We start from the raw sequence: 21,021 nt of genomic DNA, 5'->3' as shown, positions 1-21,021 counted from the left end.
AAGTGTATTGAAAAATTTTTATAAATTACTTGATGCATAATGGGCGCATTCAAGTCACGTTGTCACTGAGTTTTATATGCTTCAACTATATAAAAGCTGCGTAGTTAAAAATGAGCGTTAAAAGTCGTTGGAACTAGTTTTCTTTGCTTTCATCAGCTATTTAAAAAATTTAAAAATGATTCGATATCTTATATTATTTTTGGCTATTGTTATGCACACCGTACAGGTGAGTTGAATATTTTCCAAATAATATATATATTTAATATGTCTCTTAATATCCACTTTAAGCTAAGCTCAGCACAAAAGGATTATTCGGAGTGCATGTCTCAGCTAAATGTGACTGACGACGAAATTAAAGCTGTTCAAGCTATGGTAAACGATCCAAGTTCACCCTTTCTGGCTGAGTTACGCAACGCGTTTAAATGCTTTATATACTGTCAAGCGCGTGAATCGTCTAGCAGCCCAGAAATGGCCTCTGTGAAAAATGGATATCTTATTAATAAATTAAGCCAAAATGTTGTGAAAATTTGTCATGCAATTCACAAAGATGAGCCGAATGAGTGCAGTTACAATTATGAAATGATTTCATGTGGTGGCTACTACAAGTCCAACTAAAGTTAATGTCTAAAGCGTATTGCAAATAAATATTCAAAAAGCAGCAAAGTTATGTTTGTAAGTTTACAAGTTTTGTATAAAAATGTTTACTAAAATTTTGCGTATTAGTTTTACTTGAATTGGAATTAGATCAAAAACCTTTTTTTTTGTTTTTCTTGGCTTAAATATTTTGCTATAAGCTGACTTTATTTTTAAAAGACTGGCTAATGCATGCTCAATATATTTTTAATTTTATACTACTGCTGCTAAGCATAATACTTAAAGTCAGCAAAAATGATTTATTGAGCATTTAAAGCATTTTGCCAAGTACCTTAGCAGTTACTACAGCAACAGTACTTGCACTTAAATTGTTATATATATTACTGGCGTATTATCTAGAGCACTCAGCGCCTTTGTTCCTATTGCTTTAAATCAATTTAAGAAGCAACTGTAAATCGACAGGCTGAAAATCAAATTAGAAGTACGTTGCGCACAGGAAACAGGAAAACGCAGCAGCAGCAGCAACGGCGACGGCGACGGCGACGGCAACGGCAGCATCAGCACAGAAGTTGATAAAATCAAATAAGAAAATCTGATTGAATTGAAGTCTGAGGTTGACGCTAAAGGTAAGAGCTCTAAAGCTAAACGCGACTGATTTATTGATTTTCAAATGGCAACTTCTGACACAAATCAAATGAAATAAAGCGAATTTTATGCTCAGCGACAGCTGTTGCTGTTGCAAATTGCTAAAATGCTTGCAACACGCTTCATTTGTAGGCGCGCAACAAATTTATATATTTTACAATACGCACAGTGTTTCGATTCTTATTTTTGTTTATTTTGGTGTTGGTGTTGGTGTTGGCGTTGGGTGTGCGTTTTTATGTTTTATTTGATTTTTTTTGTCACTGCTTTTGCTGCTGCTGCCGCTGCTGTTTGTTTGTTGTTTGCGTTTGGCGTTGAGTAGCGGAAATAGTAAAAGTTTTCTAATGAGAAAAGTTTACACACAGAAAACAGCGTGGAAGCGAGAGAGAGAGAGAGAGAGAGATAGAGAGACAGAGAGCTAGCTAGCGAGTTGCCTACAAGATGCAGACAAAGAGACACCCAATGGAGACACCATCAACGTTGTCCACGTTGTCGACGAATTTAATCATCTTCCCTTGCAGTGCTCTGGCTGCTTCACATCAAAAACTAAACACGTCAAAGTAAGCAACGGAAATGAGAAAAAAGTGCGCTTATTTATTTTGCACTCATTTTTAAGAGATTTTCGTTTCAATACCCTAGCATCCTAAGCTAATATGACATTTTGTAAAATTATGATTATGCAACTACGCGTACTAGTAAAAGTCCTGCTCAAAGGGTATCCCAGCTTCAAGTTTGTCACTTCACTTCACTGTGTGCTGTGTCTTACTTGGCTTTTGTTTTATTTTTGTCGCCTGCACTTGTATTTGACTTTGCCCCACGCAGCATGCCGCTCATGCCTTTGTGCCACGTCAACATCAAAGCGTGTTATAATTTCAAAAAATTATGCAAAGCTCAGTTAAACATGGCACGATGAACTCATTGTAGCGTGTTTAGTGCAGGAAATGATGAAAAAAGTGTACAGAAATTAAAAGAGAAAATAGCGTGAGACAAGCGAATGCATGTACAGCTACAAAGTTTGACAGTGCAACGGGCGTTGCATGTACAAAAAATTACAAAAGTTTTATATTGCATTTGATAGCGGATCAGAAATTAAGTTCATTACCAAACAGCCAAATCAACAGTTATCTAGGTTAGAATAAAACAGTGTGGCAACGCCGCGAATCAATTGAATATCAACAAAGAGTGAGAGAGAGAGAGAGAGAGAGAGCGCGATGCATCGAATTTCGAGATGAAGAGTTGAAAAAGTTGTATTGTGTTTGAAACTTGGCTAAAGATTTTTTACAGCTAAACTTTAGAGCTGCATCATTTTCACTACGATTTAGTTAAATTGAATAGGTTATCAGTTGGGTTCGTGTATTAAATATTTGTATCATATTTTTAAAAAAAGCTATGGTTTGTCGCTAAGAACGTAACTGTCTATAAATTAGAACAGCGTCAAGTCGAGGCTGAAAATGAGAGTTCCAAGATTATACAAGCTTCTTCCACTACTCATTGAAATCGGGCCTTAGAGGGATTGGTTGTGGGTAATACCTAAATCGGGGCTAAGATCTTTAAAAGCAGCAACCAGTTGCTGTGATTCAAAAATCAGCTGCACATCATAGGTTTCGACAGGACTATAAAAATGAATAGCTATGTATCTAAAATACAGCATAATTTCTAAAGTTCCTATAAAGAAAAATATCAGCAATTTTTAAAGCTACATACACCAAAGCTGCTTACGCAAACTAAAACAAACAAGTCTATTTGTAGAAACTATAGTTCTTTAAAAACGCAGAGCTTGGTGAAATAATCATAGGGTTGACTTACGGAACAGAAACTTTCCGACATATGCTTATATACAGGGTTTCCCCACTGTTTGCTCGGTCTGACTCTATTATGCAAATTTTATAAAAACAAATTTTTATGAAAATTGTATATGTTTGCTTTTGAAATTCAATAATAAACAATGAAAATTAATGCAACCTCATGACTAGATCATTTTTATATGTATTACAAGGCACGTTGTCTCCAAGTTTTATATGCTGCAACTATATAAAAGCTAGGTAGTTGAGAAAGAGCGTTTAAAGCCGTTGGAACTAGTTTACTTTGCTTTCATCAGTTATTTAAAAAACTTAAAAATGTTTCGATATTTTATATTATTTTTGGCTGTTGTTTTCTACACAGTTCAGGTGAGTTGAATATTTTCCAAATAAATATTAATATATTTTATATATTGTCTGGATCTCAATCTTAAGCTAAACACAGCAGATGAAGATTTTATGGAGTGCATGCATCAGCAAAATATGACTGATAACGAAATTACAGCTATCGTTAATTGGCTGAACGCGCCTGTAGAACCCGAAAATTTCGAGAATATCACTGCACTAGAATATGAAAACGAACACCACTATAATTGCTATGTCTACTGTACTTTGCTTGAATCGTATACGAAAGTGGATGATGTGAAAAATGGCTACCTTATTGAAATTTTTGGTGAACCGAGTGTGAAAGCATGTGAAGAAATTATCAAAGATGAGCAGAATGTGTGTGATTACAGCAACGCAATCTATATGTGTGCTATTGAAAAATCTATGAAAAAATAATATTATACTCTAACTACTACGCGCTACTCTAAAGAGTATTGTATATCAATAAATACAAATATGTAATCAAAGACTTGTTTGTTTAATCGGATAGACAACTTTCGGATTCGGAGTTCGGGTTTTCATTCTAATAGAGCAGATTGAAAAATATTGCAAAAAGCAAACGAACAGCTTTTAAAACTCAGTACTATATACAATGAGGATTAATGTAAACTCATGACTAAATCTTTGCAGTAGTTAATATTCAAATTCAAAGTGTCTTGACTAAATTGTTATAAATTACTCAATTATATTGTAGAGCACGTTGAAATATTTGCAATTATAATAGTTATATTATCGGTCTCTAATATTAAAATGCTTAGATTTCTTACACTTTTTGCAGTATTTTTGACTGTTGTCTTTATATATTGTTATGACTGTCTAAGAACTTCAATTAAACTAAATATATGTTCATTTTAACATTGGATCTCTATCGAATACTTTGCATGCCAATGTTGCTGTTTATTTAAGCTACATCTGATGTTATGTCAGCCGGCAAGTACTAATAACTATTATTTAATAAACGCAATTAACATGTGTTCCCACTAGCGACAATTATTCGGTAAGTTGACATTTTACAAGATTCTCGATAGCACCTAACAAGCCAATTAAAGTCGGCTTACGCCTCTGGGGGCTCTGCTCAAAGCCGTATATAAGCAGCTGAATGAAGCTAACAAATCGAACAGTTACGAAAATTTGCAGCTCAAATCGAAAGCAGCTTGGCTAAAAACAGAACGTGAGCGAAACAAAATGAAGCTATTTAGCATTGTTTTGGTTATTTTTGCGGTGGCACTGGCGCTGTCTAGCGTCGAGGCACGCGGCAGCGGCAGTGGCATGCCCCGCGGCTTTGAGGTAAGTTGCAATACACAGGAAGTTGAAATAAAATATAAATGCATATTGCTTTGCTTTGCAGCCGTTGAACAATCTATCGAGGGTAAGTTGACAACAGTTGGCAGCATTTGTGGCAGAGTTCAAAAAATGCTTGATTGAAGATTCGAAGACAATTCTCAAGCGATGAGAGCGAGGCGCTGCGCTTGCGACGCTTAAATAATTATAAACTATTACTTACTGCCTTTTGTAAATGCCTGCTTTTAGGCTCGGCGCCATGCCCACGACGATGAACACGGCGAGCAGCCACCACCGCCACCGCAATTTAGAGTAAGCTTGGCTACAAACTAAAAGCAATACGATTTATTTACATTTATTTTACAGTCTCGTCGTGCGGCCGACAATGAACCACCACATGAAATAATGCAAGGCGATGCACCACCCCCACCACCACAGCATTTCAGGGTAAGTTTTATAAACATATTAGTTTGAAGCTTAGATCTTAAGTTTAAGCTTGCAGCAAATTCGTCAAGTGCCACCGCTGCCAATGCCACCGCCGCCAGTTGACTTGCCTTTCCCAGTCCCAATTCCATTTTAATGGGATAGGTCAACCAACTAAAACAACAATAAAAGTTTAAGAATGCATTTCAAAACAAAAATGCATTATAGTTGGGCGCGTCTAATATTTTAATCCACTTTGACTAGCAGTTGGCAGCAAAAACACGCAAGCAGTTCAACTGACTGCTTGCTTGTACTGCTTGAACGCAGCAAATCTATTTAAATTGTATTTTTACACATTTTAACTAACCGAACGGACTGAAATTTGATAAAGAGCGCACTAAAGTTAATGTGGCTATATTTAACAGGAATAGTTGTATCAAAATCTTAAATTTGGCAGACGAGCGAACATTTAAAGCGCAAAAAAGGAATACGCTTCGCAAATAGGGCTACCAAATTTTTTATATTATCCACTGTGTTTACTTGCAGCAACGTCGCCAGGCACCACCAATACCACCACCTCCCGAGGGCATGCCAGCACCACCAGGAGTACCCTTTTGAGTAATTACGCCCACACATGAAACATGATCATATAGTAAATGCGCAGCAGTAAAAAAAAGGGAACCACTTAAACCAGACAATGGCTAATAAAAAAAAAACTTTTCTATAAGGCATTCCAAAAACGCAATTAAGAAATCGTTTCACTTAAGCATAAGTTGCTAATCCCCCAGGCTAATCCGCAGCATGCAGCTGCAATGGAACGCTACCTGCCACAGCAAGGGGCAGCTACCTGTGTTGCATATAAGCCCAACTGAATGTAGTCAACTTAACTTAGTAAGATTTGAACACTTGAACTAGACAGTATGCGACTTGCTGCATTTCTTTTGCTGAGCTGCTTGAGCTGCGCCTTGGTGCTGGCATTTCCTGCTGATCAGGCTGCAATTGCTGCTGCTGCAGCTGCTGACATTGCTGACGCTGCTACCGAGATCCCAGCTGCTCAGCTACGTGAGCCGCGTCATTTGCTAAAGAAACTCTTCGAGCCGCAGGTGATAGTGCAGCCGATTATTGTGCAGCCGCCGGCGCATCAGCGTCCCTATTATCCGTATGGGGGAGAAGGACGTGGATATGGCGGCTATGGCGACTATGGCTACAAGCGGCCATACGACTATTGGCACTAACTTTAAAATTTAAAGCAGCAAATGTTTGCGCTTGGGCGCCCATTGACATTGGCTGGCTAATTAGCCAGCCCAGGCACGTAGACAAATAAAAATAAAATTGGTAAAAAAAAATGTCACAATAAAATAACGAAGTGTGTATACTCTACATAAAAATGTAAATACTTGTGTTTAATTTTGAATACAAAACTTAAGATTTATACTCGAAACTCTGTCAATGATTTCAATACAGCAGCGCAGCGAATTTTCAATCTATAAATACAGCACAATAGCCTGGGGGACTCATCAGTCAGTCAGTCAGTGAGTGGAGTCAACTCAGCAGCGCACCCATGGGATCCCAAATGGGCAGTTCGATGTGCGGCTGTGTGCGTGAAGCGTGCAACACGCTCGGCGGCACAAAGCGCGCATCCACAACAATCTCAAAGGCATATTCCCTAAGCCAATCAGCATGCAGTGTGAGCGACTTGCCCGAGCCGCCGGACACCTTGCGCTTTGCCGTCGTCGTCGTCGTCGTCACACTTGTCTCATTTAGATTGATTGTGCTTGTGGTTTTGTTGCCGCTTGGCTCGCTGGCGCTCTGGCGCTGACTGCTGAAGTACAAAGGCTGCTGCGCTGCATCGAGCGTTGCCGCTGTTAGCAGCAGCACTGAATTGCGTCCCGTGTCCTTGTATTGCAGCCGCGTTGCCTTGTCCAGTGGCGTGAACACTGGCAGGCCTAGCAGCTGCTCAAAGCTGTGCAAGCTCAGACTGAGCAGCTGGCACTTGGCCTTGAAGCGCGGCTGTAAATCGCAGGCCAGCCAAACGGGCGAGCCGCCGCTCAGTGCGTCGCTCATAATCTGCAGCAACATCGGCATGGGCTGATTGTTGTAGCACTGCTGCAGTCCCTGCCACATGTTGGAGCTATAGCCTACGCTATAGTTGCGTCCATAGCAGCTGCTGGTGCGTGGATCGTGTGCGAGGCAAAGCTGCGACTGCAGCGCATACTTTGGTTGTATATAGCGACGATAAAAGGCAAGCGGCGTTAGCTGCAGGCTTTGCTCCTGCTGCTTCCAGCTAAATTCTGTCGCTGGCGTACCCAGGCATATGTTGATTATGCCATACAGCTGCTCCAGCATGCGCTCCATCAACGCAGGCAGCTGACTGGCGTCGCCATCGAAGGTAAACTGCGCATGCAGTTGGCTGCTGAACTCGTGCAACTGCAAGTGCACATACTTTTAGCAGAGACTATACACACTAGCGACACTCACCTTGCTCTTGAGCAGCCGATTCAGCTGCAGCGTGCGTTTGGCGGACCAGCTGGCCAGATAGCAGCTCTTGGGCATCACGCCATACTTGCTCACCAGATTGACAAACATTTGCCAGTTGCCGCCATCGGGCACCAGATGCTTCATCACATACTGAAATGTGCGTCCGTCCAGTGGCTCGCAGCGCTCCAGCAGATTGGCCACCGTTTGCAGCACATAATGGCTGCGCTCCAGCTTGTGCCAGTAGAACAAATACGCAGCGGACAGCTCGCACTCCGGCTCCATTGCCTGCCGCAGCAAATCCAAGCCAGCGCATATCCATTTGGGTCCATCCACTGTCGGCTTTACCATATTGCTTACCTCAAAGTGCCGCCCCACAGCTGTCGTTAAGCTCAGTGTCTGCTCCGGTCGCCTGCAGGCGTCAATGGGATCGAAGCCGGCGCATATATTTTGCGCCAGACGATTCATGGGCGAGGCATAGAACTGAGACCGCCAGTCGGTCAGTTGGCCACTGCTCAGTGTAAAATTTGATTTCGATTTTGTCATTGCAATGAAAAAGCAAAAGCTTTGGCATTTAGCTTCACTATTATTAGAATCTGCACTAGCAGGCACTGAAACTTATCGACAATCAGTGCGATTAATCGATAAAGTGAGTAGCAGCGAGTCGCAACGATATTTGCATTGAATTTTATTAAAACAGCGCGAGCTCAAAAATTCACAACTATGATTACAAATAATAAAAAATATATATCGCGATTTTTTCTGATTGTATTGGTATGAAGGAAACTTTTTGATAGATATAAAAATATAAAATAAAAATTTACTATATTTATTAATACAGTAATAAATAATACGCCGATAATAAATTTTTTGTTTTTAATTCTATTTTATTTTTACAAACTAATTTTTATCCATAAAGTTTAATTTTTATATTATTTGTGATTTATTTATTTAGTGTGCATAATATTTTGTATATTATTGATTTTTTTTTTATATAGATCGTATATATAAATATAAATGAATAAGCTTTGAAATTAGGCCAATAAGTTATTATTCATCACATTTTTATTGTGAGCTTGAATAATGAGTTAAGCTTTATGCCAGTTAAGCATGTGAGTCGTTGATCAGTTCGAAAATCTTTTTTATCGAGATGAGACACTTTTTGCTTTGGGTGCTAATTGCAGCAGTTTCGACTGTGGCACAGAATAATACTGAGAATAACGTTCAGGATTTCGCTGGAACGATTGTTGAAGCGCCCACCACACCTGGTGTAGAAATGGAAACTAATAGTGAAGAGTCTCCTGGAACGAATGCTGAAGAAGGAAGTATAATAGCTCCCATTCCACCATCTGAAAATCAAGATTCTCCTGGAACGAATGCTGAAGACGGAACTCCACCCACTCCTGAAGAACAAGAAACTGCAAGCGATAAAGATTGTCTAATTATCAATAATGGAGGAATATTTGAATTTATTTATAACAAAATAGCTTCAAAGCGAAGAAATGTAACAGATGAAAATGCAGAACAAATTGTTGAGAGCTAAACTAGTAACAGTTAAGAGCAATGGAGTTGACTACTATGGATGATATAGCCTTAAATGCAAAACTGAACCTTTTAAATTTATAAATTAATCTTTGCTGCGCTCATTTAAAATTAAAGCCATAAATATTAATAAAACTTATTTATTGATCGCAGCTGCAAATGGCATTGAACCTATTGCAGATTTGATTTTTACTACAAGCCAGAGAATTTTCCAATTGATAAAATGCATTTTAGTGCGCCCGCTCTCTCTGTCACTCTCTCTATCTCTCTCTATTGCTGTCGTGTAGGTAGCAACATTGTCGTCTGCATTTCAAAATCGTACAAAACATTTGCTGAATGCTAAAATGCAGTCAAAATCGTGCAATATGCAACGGCAACAACCACCCAACCCCCAATCCCTCCTCATGGCCAACTAGCTAACATTTTTGTGCTTGTGCACTCAGGCGTCGATAGAGACATCGAGCGAGAGAAACAGACAGAGCGAGAGCGAAAGAGAGCGAGCGCTTTATCTGTGGCGCACATTTCTAGCTCTACTTTGCGGCTATTGTTGCTGTTGCTATATTTAGCAACGCAGACGCAATTTATATAAAGTTTAATTGATTGGAAAATCAAATTGATTCGATTCGCACAACACAAAAGCAAGAACCAGCCCTCGCATTGGCCACTAACCTTGCCAACGCGCTGGATTAAAAGTCGCAGACAGACTAGCTATATATAAACTATATAGCTGTGCATTAATGTTTGCCTGCAGATCAATGTAGCAGACGTTTTGGCACAAAGAGTTTGCAAGTTTATGTACAACTAGTCGGTTACTTAATAATTTATATACAATACGGCTAATGCGTGTAGTAGAAATTCAAAGAAACTAAAACTTGTTTGTCCACAAGCCAAGCAATTGCCATTCAATTGCTCATTCGCTCTCTGCAGTTGCTTAAGACAAATATAAAATTTTTTAAGCAGCACTTTAGTTTAGTTCCATTTCAAATTGTGTACGCCCAAACTTTCGCTCTCTCTCTCTCTCTCTCTCTCTCTATTTCTCACTGTCAATCAATAGCTACGTCTATACCTGTTTAATTTTTATTGCTCAACTTACACCACACACCAACAGCAATAACAACAACAACAATGAGCAATTCACATAAACTGCAAACAACAATAACAAACTAAAAGCTTCAACTGCAGTTAGCGGTTACAAAAGCTCACAACCTGAGCTGAGCTGAGCTAATGCGACTGGCTCAATGAATGTGAGCAACAGCCGATATGTTTAATGGCCAGAGCAATACAAAAACTTTTAGCAGCGAGAGTGCCAAAGCCAAAGTAATTCAATTGAAAATAATTAGCAGCGTTGCTTAAACTTCTTAATTGCCTGAGCATGAAGAGCAAACGCGAGAGCGTGAGCGATAGAGAGAGCGAGCGGATTAGGTGCAGCTGTGTGCATAACAAACGATAAGAGCACAACAAGCGTCGAGTGGGAGTGAGTAGATTTCAATTGAAACGCATTTTGCATAGGCGCTGTTTAGCTTCGCTCTAATGTCTGACAGTGCTCGTAAGCACAGAGGCGTAGCTAAAAGGGGGCGTCATTTGATTTTACAATGTACAGTCAACGCTCGCTTAACAAACATTTCAAAGAAAACAGATTTTGATAAACGAGGAAAATAAAAGTAAATGAAATTTCGATATGGCTTCAAATATGTATAAAATACAAAACAGATTAAAAGAGAATGCTGGGGTTTTATGCGTTATTTATGCACTTTAATATTTTTATAAAATAATTATAATAACGCACACTGACAGAGCTTAAAAGAGCTAAGTAGGTATTCAGTAAGTAAGCAGTAAGTTTTAATTTCTTGCGTCCGCGAAATTCGAAAAAAAAAACACGACTTGATGGAAAATTTTCAAATAAATCACACACAAGATTTATGTTGTTTTTGACTGATGCAAAAAATTTCAGAGCAATTGTATAATGCATCCAACTTTAATGCGTTTAGGTTTCCAATTTAGAGTTGCTTTTTTTTTTTATTGCTATATAACTTTCCATAAAAATGAATATAGCTTTACTCTATTGATTTATATGGTCAACTAGAACGAAGTTGGTGAACCAATTACCTTGCTTAAGCGAGGTTTGACTGTATTTGGTATTTGTCTTGCTGTGCGCGCTCGTCAGATTTTGTAACAACGCATGTCTTTTTATTTTCAGTCTCTCCGACTACAACGCTGCTTGAACTCAAAGACAGACAGACAGACACTTATAAATAAGCCCGTTGTCAGTGAATTCTCAATCACTCGAACTCTTCGCCTTGACCATGCGCCACAGTCTTCAGTTGATTGTCTTGTTGTCGCTGCTCGCTGCCCTGCTGAGCGGTAAGTCATTGCCCTTTAATACTCTTCCTATATACAAAGAGAGTTATATACTTGTACTTTTCAGTTGTCAGTGGCATGCCTTGGGGCTGGGGTCCAGCGTCTAATGGCGGACCCATAGGTGGTCCTGGCTGGAATGGCGGACCAGACCAATCAACGGATAATATTATTCTGCATCAACGCAGCAAATGGCGTCTATAAAGCTAATGCAACTTTAGCAGTTACTTATAATTAAGTAAAGTTCAATTTGTTTACAACAAATTTTAATAAAACATATTTCAATAAAACGCATTAAGCTGTAGTACGAATTTGTTTATACTTTTTCAACAACAAATTCTTTGTGCTATGCTCAGTATCTGCAGCATTTATTACTTTACACACTCAAGTCACGTCTGAGTCTAAGCCGTGTGCACAGCAAGAGAATTATATTTATGTATAGCTAGTTGTTTATATACAAAGTCGCGCTCTTATCAATAACTCATCATGCTGTTGTCAAATATATTTATATAGCAATTCAAGCGATAACTTTATAACCCAAGCACACAAGTCAACAAAGAAACGTTCAAGTTTAAATAATATAATAATAATATTTGCATTAGCCAAGGGATTTCCCAGCTAAGCCAAAGCATAACTGAAGCCAGCTAGACAGTGAACTGTGACTAAGGCGACTAAGACTAATGCAAAAACCTTTGTCTAATTTTACTTTGTTAATAACCATAACAAAGTGCTCTATTTTTTTAGCGTGTTTTGTTTACTAAAACACACAAAAAACTGCGAGTACTAGAAACTTTTTGCGCGCTCTCCATAAAATAAAATACCTATGGATAATTTGAAATGTTCAACCTGCGCCAGCGTCAGTTTTCGAGACGTTCTCGCTGTGATCGGTAAGCGGCAAAACAAAAATAATTTTTTTTTATTGTGTGTGCGACAGTAGACAAAACGTCGTAATCGTTGCTGGCTTTTTCCCAGAGGCTGCCAACGCTGACCCCACCACCAATATCTACCCACAAGCATTTCTCAAGTTATATTATATTTAATCGATTGGCAAAGTATAAATAGCGGGTTCAGAGCGCTTCCATTTCCATAGTTCGATCATAGCACAAAATGCATGCAGTGCGCTTGGGATTGTTGTTCGCCACAGTGGGCGTGGCGCTGTGCAGCGGTAAATATGCCATGAAATATAAAATATGTAAATTCAAATTCACAAATTTCTGCTGCTGTAGCGCAAACTGTAACGGATAAGCCGTCAGTGCCTGGTAGTACTTTGCCGGAGGCTGGCATACCCACGCCGACGACGTCCACAACGAGTGCCCAGCCGGTGTCCAGTTTTTTGTATAATCAAGGCGGCAGTACTGTGCTGCAAAATGGCGCCGGCAGCATCTATAAGCGGCCCGATGGTCGCACCGTTTTGACTGGCGCTGACGGCCAAACACTTGTGACCAGCGCCGAGGACAGCGACGAGTCCAATGAAAGCGATGATCAGCAGCCGGGCAACAACAATATTATCATAAATGGACGCAGCTATGCTGCCGGCAGTAGCTTCATTTCTACCACTGGCAACGGCCATGGCACTGTGCTGGTGAATCAGGGCGGCGAGGGCAGCTACATGAACTACAACAATCATCAAGTGCGCATAGTCAATGGCGGCTTGGAGCTCACCACGGGCGGCAAAGTCTTCAATTTCGCCGCCAAGCAGGGCAGCAGTCAGGAGCAGGTGGACATCAATGGTCAGCAGGCTACGGTGACGTATGAGAATGGCAACATTAGCGTTGAATTGCCCGACGGCACAGTGCTGGCCAAAACGGAGCAGGGACTGTTCGGTGGCAATCGCGAGAGTTATGCCAATCGCAAGCAGATTCAGGAGAATGCAGCACGTGAGGCAGCTCAGGCCACCGAGCAGGCCAGACAATTGCAAGAGCGACTGCAGCAGCAGCTGGGCGAACAGATGAGGAAGTTGCAAGAGGAGCTGCAACGCACGCTGGGCAACCTGCACTTCTAATTTGTCATTTGTATATACTACTTACCCCCAACTATGTGCATATATCAAAATTCGTTTACACTCGAATAAAGCTTATTTCGTTGAATTATGCAAATTTGCACTCATTGCCAACATGGAGAGATGACGTCACTGAAAAATTCAAGTCGCAATTGAACATTGTTCGAGAAGCTTTCAGCTGCGCTGTCTGAGCTGATTCGACTTTAAAATACGCTGCATAGAATTAATTCTACATGAAGAAGAAGAAATTGGAATAGGAATGATAATGAGAAACTTAAAGTTGCGTTAATGTAATATCATAGAAACAAGAAAGTAACTTCGGCTTTCGTAAGTTATCCGTCCATCCATTCAATCCTCTGTATGAATCATCAGCTCCCAGATATAAACAAATTTTGCTAACCAAGTTTGCTTTGGAATTTACTTTACTGTCTGCTTTTAATACAAGCCTTGTGTTTAGTAAAACTAACTTCATTATCAAAAAGGTTTTGTGGCATATACATGTTGACTAAAGTAAAATATATAAATATATGGCAAAATATTCAGAGGTTGCCATGAATTTCAATCAAGATTCTAGGACGATGTTTAATAAATGCAACTTTCAAAAAGCTGCGTCTGGATTCTACTTTGGCAAGCAGATCGAAGAGCATGGCGAGAGGGAATGGAAAGAGTTTGACAAGCAGTTGAGGCGACATCAGCTGCAGCTCAGCTGCTATGACATGGAGCTGAGACGTCATAACATGGAGATGAGACTAATGAAAAAGAAAATAAACCGCACTTTTGGCAAAAGACGCTTCTAATTTGTTTACACTTGAATAAAGATTATTTCATTGAATTTAAATTTGCATTTATTGTTGGCAGGGGTGACGTCACTGAAAAGCCGACAAGACAATAAGTCGGAATTGTTCTGTTGTTCAAGCTGAGCCCGACTTTAAAATACGCTGTATTTTATATTTTCATAATATTTCATATATGTAAAATTTACAATAAATGTAAAAGGGAATGCTTTACCCTTTCGAGGCCTTTAGGTATATATTCTGCTTTATAACCGAAGCTGATTGTGTTTGTTTCGGAATGTTAAATTCACAGTTTTGATGTGAAGTGTTAAATTCCTTTAACAAAATTTATAAAAAAGTTTGTTTCGGTCAAGTTTTATGTGCGTCTGTTTATATTTGACAAATCGTTGTTAAGTAAAAATAATATAAATTCTACAGTTTTTAAAAACAAACAAAAATATTTCTAATTCATAATTTGTATATACAACGTACTTATAAAATGTTATTGAGCTACTTAGCAGTAGACAATAATAAATATAAATATATACATTTGCATAGTTTTGTAAATAAAATTAAATTATAAAATAAACATTATGAAGCGTATGCCATATTTGCTATTGTGCTTTATTAAAATGCATGATTTTTATCGTTTTCAACGAATTATGAATTTAATTTTTAATTACTATGCAATTTGTCGCTTAACTTGAATGTCAAGAGTTCAATAAATGCAACAAATAATTTCAAAACAACAATAATTTCTACTTACAAGCCAAGTAAACTTTAGCCAAAAGCGTTTATAACAAAATATTTCAAAGCTACTGCGCTTGGGATTTCAGACAGATTGATTGACTGCATTTACATGCTTATAAACTGATGTACATATGTATGTGTGTTTATATATATATATCTATGCATACACATGTATGTATGTCAATGTCAAACGCCATGACAAAGTAATATATATTATGTAAATTTTTTCTTTACTCTCAGCTCTCACTCGTTTTTTGTACAGAGCATGAAAAATGTGCTGGTGTGCGTCCTACATTTTGCACTTAGACTAATTTCAAAGTGCCATATATCAGTTGAGCAGCAGTCTAACCCCACTTGCCCTAGAGTCTCTGCTCTCCTCTTACCTGTCCACGCAAATTCCACAAGTGACAAGCGCTCTCGAGCTGCAGCTTGCTTTGCTTCTGCCACCTGTAGACAAGCGCATCCCCACCCCAAGTCTGTCCCTCTGTGTCTGTGTGTGTGTGTGTGTGTGTGTGTGACAAATGTGCGTCAAGTTACTGGCAACTTATTTTAGCATAGCCACGCCCACTCAGCTACTGTGTACTGCCCTGCACTGAACTTAACTTGGGCAAAATATTTAACTTGGCGGAATCTTTTATAATTAATGTGCCACTCGGCATAATTTTTTTTTGTTATACGCAGGCTTCATTAAGGGACGCTCATTTATGGCTGCCTGCAGTGTAGAGAGTTTAAAACATGGAGTTTGGCCTGAATTGATTGCAACTAAGTTAAGTTTTAATTGAAATTTTTTTTGAACATGTTTAAATTACATTTGTTGAAATATTCAAGTTGAGCGTTAGTTTGCTTGATTTATTTTGAACTTATAAATATTTCATTGTATAAAAGAATTTAATTTTGTACTTAAATTAACATTGTGCTGCAAAGATTTTGAGCCCATTGAATTTGTAGAGTTTAAACTAATTTAATGCATTAAAATCTTGATCAATATTAATTAATACCAATAGAAATTAAAAAAGAAATGTAGTCTAATTTTTATTATATGTAGCTATAAAATATTATTAAAATTAATACGCTGACCGTGAACTCGCAATAATTTGTAGATTGTCAAAAATATTACGTATACGTACAATGTGTAGCACTTTTTGCTTTACACCTTTCAATTACAAATCAATTTTAATATTGATATTTAACAAACAATTAGTTCACAAATTAAATGCAATCTTTAAATGGTGTTAAGCAATTGTTTGCTGAATATCATTACCCATAAATATATATGCACATTTTATTAAACAAACTTCAGATTGCTGCACATGTCATCAGACTCTCGCTCCCTCAACTGCGACTGGGCTGCATTGTTTTTGCGCAAGTATCATAAATCAATGAAGCACTTTGTCACAGATACCAAAGTAAGTATCCGGTGGCATATAAATCATTTTGAAAAGTTCTCAAACAGCAAGTGCATGTGTGTGTGCGCGCATGTGTGTGTGTGTGCGAGTGCGAGTAATGGCTGCTTCAAAATAACTGCATATCATGCAAAGTACAACTAAAAAAGTAGCAAAGTATTGAAATTGTATTGGCAACTGTAGCAATTTATATAGCAACGTAAATAAGTTGAGTAAAAAAATAGAGGTCTAATGAAAAAATATGCAGAAAAATATGCAAATGAATTTTTAACGCTAAGCAATAATTTTCTTAAATTAAATTAGAACTTTTTAGTAAACGCAGCGCAATTTAAATTGTTAAAGCTTTAAAATAAAAATCGAAAATAAATGTTATAATTTAGCTAGAAGTATAATATTTATATTTAATTTTTATTAAATATTTAAGCTTTCACATGTGTCAAAAAGGAATTTCAATATCTATGTTAGCTATTTTATAATTATAAAGCTCTCACACACGTTTGAACTTTATGCTCAATTAAAAATTTTTGCATTGCGCTTGCTTTGAATATTGTTTATCCAAATATAATTCGATTTAAATTTATAACACAAGCAATGCATAAAAAGCTTTTTGTGCGTGTGTGTGTGTGTGTTGGGCATTACTTTATTGAATTAACTTGCTTTCTGTGCCATTGTAGCGTGCATTAAATTCATCTTGATTATCAAAATACGCATGCAGGCAATTAAGCACTAAGTGTGCATACAAACATTTGGGCGTATTGGGCGTGGTCTGATCAAAATCTTTCCAATAGTAAGCGCATATATGCAAAATGCTAAAATGTCCACGCCAATTAGTTTGAGCTTGAACATGCGTTAGATTCAGTTTTTCATCAGCGCCCAAAATCGGCTCGAACAGGCAACGCGCATAGCATATAACATTAATGCGAGGCTTACGTCTCCAATATTTTAGCACGTCATCTACAGTTAGATTACTTAGCTTGCGGCAATTTTCGTTCACTTCAGTTTGACCAAAGCTGCACTGCTCTGGAATTATTTTAGTTACTAACAAAAATATGCAATTTTAAATTCAGACTTACCGCAATTATAAAAATTACGCAGCAAATGCTTAAATAAATTGCCAAACTCATTTATTATTTTAGCTAGTTCTTGGCTTTAACTAGTACAGATGCTACTCTATGCTTCCATTAACAGCATGTGCTGTTTTCTATCGCCAGCGCTTGCTTGACCCTGAACGCTGACCGCTTTTAGAAGCACTGCCAGACCAAGCAGCGCTGCTGGCCATAACATTAAAAATTAAAATAGAAAAAAAGTATAATAATTTAATACACACACACACACATACATCTAAGTCTTTGCAGTAAGCATAACAAATTATAGTCAACGCAAATTAAGCAACATTTCAGCAAAACTAATGCAATTTTTGTTATGTAAAAAAACACTGCGCAACTAAATTTGGGTGCATTTTTATATATAAGTGTATATGTAAAACTATAATGGGCTTACATTAATAAAATAAAAAACACTTCAGATATGTCCGGGCCGATCAAATCACTGATAGAATATCTAAGAAAAACTTTACACTGAGTAGGCAAATTTACACTATGTTGTTCTTGAGCTCTTTATATTATTATGAAGTTAAGTTTTACTGAGTATTATACTGTCATATGAATGTCACAACGAGACATAACTCAGAGAGCGAGAATCACCAGTGCAAAAATTGCTAAGTGTCTCACGAGCTGCTTTTCCTTCACATTCATCGAATTTGAAGTTGATTCTCATAGATAATTGTAAAGTATATATGTCTATAGCAGTCGCGCGAGTTAAACTTAACTGATTAATTAGTCATTTATATTTTTAGTATATGTCGTACAATTGATTAATATTCAATTAAATTTAAACTAAATTATCGTGATGTTTATAATTCTCACAGTACCTTTTATAAATTGGCGAGCAGACTCGTGAGCTTATTTTCACTTTCTAATTCAATCGAGGCAAACACACCAGCCAGCAACTTACGCTAATGAATGTTTCGTTGTTGTAAAACCACAGATTATAAAGATGCGCGTACTACATTTTGTGTGATACTAAGAATTAATTAGTCAAGTCAACTATGAGCGTTATACACATAATGTCAATCTTTGTAATATCGAGTACCTTATACAGTCGAGTCTGTTATGATGATTTATTGTAGTTCGCACTCTACATTTGATGGGCTTCGACCTAGCGATCTAATGTAAGCTACTAAGACTGGCAGTGATTGACGTTGAGGGGGGGGGGGTACTCAACATATTGTCTGACGCATGTGTGCGCTAATCATTATAAAATGCGAAGAAGTCTTTTTCATTAGCGGCTAAAGTTTTAATTGCATGGGCTGCCAAAAGACACTGGACACAGCAGTCCGTAAGTAGCCAACTGATCAATTTAGTGTTGCATCTATTGTCACCTCTCGTACAGCGCATCAATAAGGCTGGACAATATTAACGCTGCATAATGCGCATATCATATTAAGACTACAGAAAGCCAACAAAGCGCTTGCCCCATTGCCGAGCCAAAAATACCGAGAAAAAACCACGTTGTACGGCTGCACAAGAGCGTAATGGGGATGGGCACCAACGAGAGGGAGTGGCGCTAAGAGTACGCAATCCTTTGACTTAACGAACGCACAGCCAAAATAGAATATAAAAATATGCTGACATGCACACAGAGCGATGTATCAATGCACGACTAATAACTCGATATGTAGTTCGGCTGTGGATAAATTTATGTTATATCTAAATATTTACTATAAAATATATAAGTAACTACACTAACTGATAAAACACCAGGTTTATATTTGAAAGTAAACATTAATGGCAAAGTTAAGTATACATTTTATCTCTAAACTTTAAGAGATATTGTTTGTGTTTTAATTGGAAAGATCAAATCGCACATAAGAATTAATATATAATAACGCATAAAAATAAAAGCGAGCTATATAATATTGGAAATAATACTAATAGCTTAATATATCGTATTGAAGGGCATATATTATTGATCAGACAGATTTGAGCTTTTATTGATTATTCCGATTGGCTAAAACAGCTATTCTTGTCGGCACCCTAAGAAAAACAGAACGTATACAAGCACTTGAATTTTCATATATACCAGTTACATAATATATATTTCCGTGCTTAATTTTTAAATTTGCCATTGTCAGCTGCTGTTTAAACAATTTTTTGTTTAAACTTTTACATCACACGCTTCAATTTTTGTAAATATATATTATATGTTGTATATGTAAACTAGGGCAGCAGTGCGAGCCGGAATGTAAGTGAAGGAGCTAATTAATTTTATTTATATGTCTTCTATTTTGTATTGTTTTTATTATATGTCTCATATCAAATGCTCGTAGATTAGCCTTAGTGCATAAGTATTATCCTAACTTCGCATTATTTTCCATTCTCGACATAGCTGTGCACTAATCCTTTGATATCATCATTTTAATTGTTCGTTTTAACCATATTATGCTTCACTACTTTGCTTATGTTGGCAGTGATCATAACTATTGTTCATTTATATTTATTATTGTCGTGCAGTAAAGAAATCTTAATATATGGACCAGATGCCACCGACTGCAAGAGATTATAAGTTATACTGATCAATCAACAGAAAATATGGAAACAAACAAGAATCCACAGAAGAATGTTTTATGCTAGAGGTCCATAAATTTAATAGAGAACACTAATATATTAAATATATCTACTGACATGTATACTTAAAGAATTAGTTCGAGCATTAATATTATAATTTATCCTGAGCAAATATTAAAATTTTAGACTTAAGTGTAGGAGATTTCAGCACCTGGACGTCCACTATAAATATCGGCTGCTTGCCGCCTTGACTGCTAGGCTGCCGAGCGAGTTCTACAACTGATTGAGTTAAGACTCTGTGTATCCTCTGGGCGCCCAACCACATAGCAGGTTTCGGAATCTGATACGTTTTGGTCGTTAATAATATATAGAACTCGATGTGCAGTTTATTTATATTCGGTGTGTTTTCCAGTTATAATTAAAAAAGCATCAGTACAGCCTGGCTGCAGTTGCACATGACTCACACAGGCTGATTGCGATACGAATTAAATTTATGCATACATTTCCTAACGATGTCCGGAGCAAGGTCTTCCATGCAGTCTAACTATAGCTCGTCAGTGGAGGCCGCCCGACGGTCTTGATTTGGCGGCCTGAGTATGTCGATGGCCATCCGGCTCCATTGAGGGGCTTGGCGTCGACCGTCCCAGTGAAAGGCAGAGCGAGAAGTCGCGCGCCCTCATTAAGACGCATCGGGCTGACTCTCAAGCGTGAAGGAGGCTGTATCGCGAGAGAACGCTCTGGCCAGTCGGCAGTGCTCACCCGCCTTTGCGTGAGCGTGGGTGGGCCTATGGGCAGCATTGTCTGACTGAGGCGTCGGCTGGGCTCCTTGTGGTCGTGGGCAAATATGGCACAAGAGCAATCGTAGGGCGAGCTTACAGCCACTGCTACATCGTATAAAGCATGCAGCGCGTGTGATATGTTGAACGCACCTTGAGTTGAGACATTCTGATAACTGGCGCCAGTTGAGTGTGG

General features: G+C 38.1%; 6 protein-coding genes and 1 long non-coding RNA gene across 9 annotated transcripts; 5 read left to right on the top strand and 2 right to left on the bottom strand.

The window, feature by feature from the left end:
* Positions 1 to 3,312: 3,312 nt before the first annotated feature.
* On the top strand, positions 3,313 to 3,881 carry LOC108595871 (maker105). The gene is made up of 2 exons (XM_017981163.2): positions 3,313 to 3,404; positions 3,471 to 3,881. The coding sequence occupies exons 1-2, from the start codon at positions 3,354 to 3,356 to the stop codon at positions 3,816 to 3,818; spliced, it is 399 nt and encodes a 132-aa protein (XP_017836652.1). The 5' UTR covers positions 3,313 to 3,353; the 3' UTR covers positions 3,819 to 3,881.
* Positions 3,882 to 4,549: 668 nt separating this feature from the next.
* On the top strand, positions 4,550 to 5,871 carry LOC108595761 (vasodilator-stimulated phosphoprotein). Of its 2 annotated transcripts, none has more exons than XM_017981050.1 (5): positions 4,550 to 4,709; positions 4,771 to 4,791; positions 4,953 to 5,015; positions 5,070 to 5,150; positions 5,673 to 5,871. In XM_017981050.1, the coding sequence occupies exons 1-5, from the start codon at positions 4,608 to 4,610 to the stop codon at positions 5,742 to 5,744; spliced, it is 339 nt and encodes a 112-aa protein (XP_017836539.1). In that variant the 5' UTR covers positions 4,550 to 4,607; the 3' UTR covers positions 5,745 to 5,871. The 2 variants fall into 2 exon arrangements, with proteins under 2 accessions (XP_017836539.1, XP_017836538.1); XM_017981049.2 differs by lacking the exon at positions 5,673 to 5,871 and adding an exon at positions 5,206 to 5,332.
* Positions 5,872 to 6,046: 175 nt separating this feature from the next.
* LOC108594891 lies at positions 6,047 to 6,432 on the top strand. The gene has a single exon (XM_017980029.1). The coding sequence runs from the start codon at positions 6,047 to 6,049 to the stop codon at positions 6,359 to 6,361; it is 315 nt and encodes a 104-aa protein (XP_017835518.1). The 3' UTR covers positions 6,362 to 6,432.
* A 67-nt stretch (positions 6,433 to 6,499) lies between these two features.
* Positions 6,500 to 8,202, bottom strand: LOC108595357 (bleomycin hydrolase). Its single transcript, XM_017980581.2, has 2 exons — positions 7,605 to 8,202; positions 6,500 to 7,553 (listed from the first exon to the last, which is right to left on the bottom strand). The coding sequence occupies exons 1-2, from the start codon at positions 8,145 to 8,147 to the stop codon at positions 6,669 to 6,671; spliced, it is 1,428 nt and encodes a 475-aa protein (XP_017836070.1). The 5' UTR covers positions 8,148 to 8,202; the 3' UTR covers positions 6,500 to 6,668.
* Positions 8,203 to 11,387: 3,185 nt separating this feature from the next.
* On the top strand, positions 11,388 to 11,802 carry LOC108595894. The gene is made up of 2 exons (XM_017981184.2): positions 11,388 to 11,504; positions 11,569 to 11,802. The coding sequence occupies exons 1-2, from the start codon at positions 11,447 to 11,449 to the stop codon at positions 11,700 to 11,702; spliced, it is 192 nt and encodes a 63-aa protein (XP_017836673.1). The 5' UTR covers positions 11,388 to 11,446; the 3' UTR covers positions 11,703 to 11,802.
* A 752-nt stretch (positions 11,803 to 12,554) lies between these two features.
* LOC108595117 lies at positions 12,555 to 13,588 on the top strand. The gene is made up of 2 exons (XM_017980279.2): positions 12,555 to 12,663; positions 12,725 to 13,588. Exons 1-2 carry the CDS (start codon positions 12,606 to 12,608, stop codon positions 13,498 to 13,500), a joined length of 834 nt encoding a protein of 277 aa, XP_017835768.1. The 5' UTR covers positions 12,555 to 12,605; the 3' UTR covers positions 13,501 to 13,588.
* Positions 13,589 to 16,852: 3,264 nt separating this feature from the next.
* LOC108595857 lies at positions 16,853 to 17,795 on the bottom strand. 2 transcript variants are annotated; one of them, XR_001915016.1, is made up of 3 exons: positions 17,763 to 17,795; positions 17,497 to 17,691; positions 16,853 to 17,443 (listed from the first exon to the last, which is right to left on the bottom strand). It is a non-coding gene; the product is annotated as an uncharacterized LOC108595857 (long non-coding RNA). The 2 variants fall into 2 exon arrangements; XR_001915015.1 differs by having other exon boundaries at positions 16,853 to 17,438.
* Positions 17,796 to 21,021: the final 3,226 nt, after the last annotated feature.

This window comes from Drosophila busckii, chromosome 2R (genome assembly GCF_011750605.1).
Source record: "Drosophila busckii strain San Diego stock center, stock number 13000-0081.31 chromosome 2R, ASM1175060v1, whole genome shotgun sequence".
Taxonomy (NCBI): Eukaryota; Metazoa; Arthropoda; class Insecta; order Diptera; family Drosophilidae; genus Drosophila; species Drosophila busckii.
The sequence above is the reverse complement of the archived record's forward strand: the minus strand, read 5'-3'. Positions and strand labels throughout refer to the sequence as shown.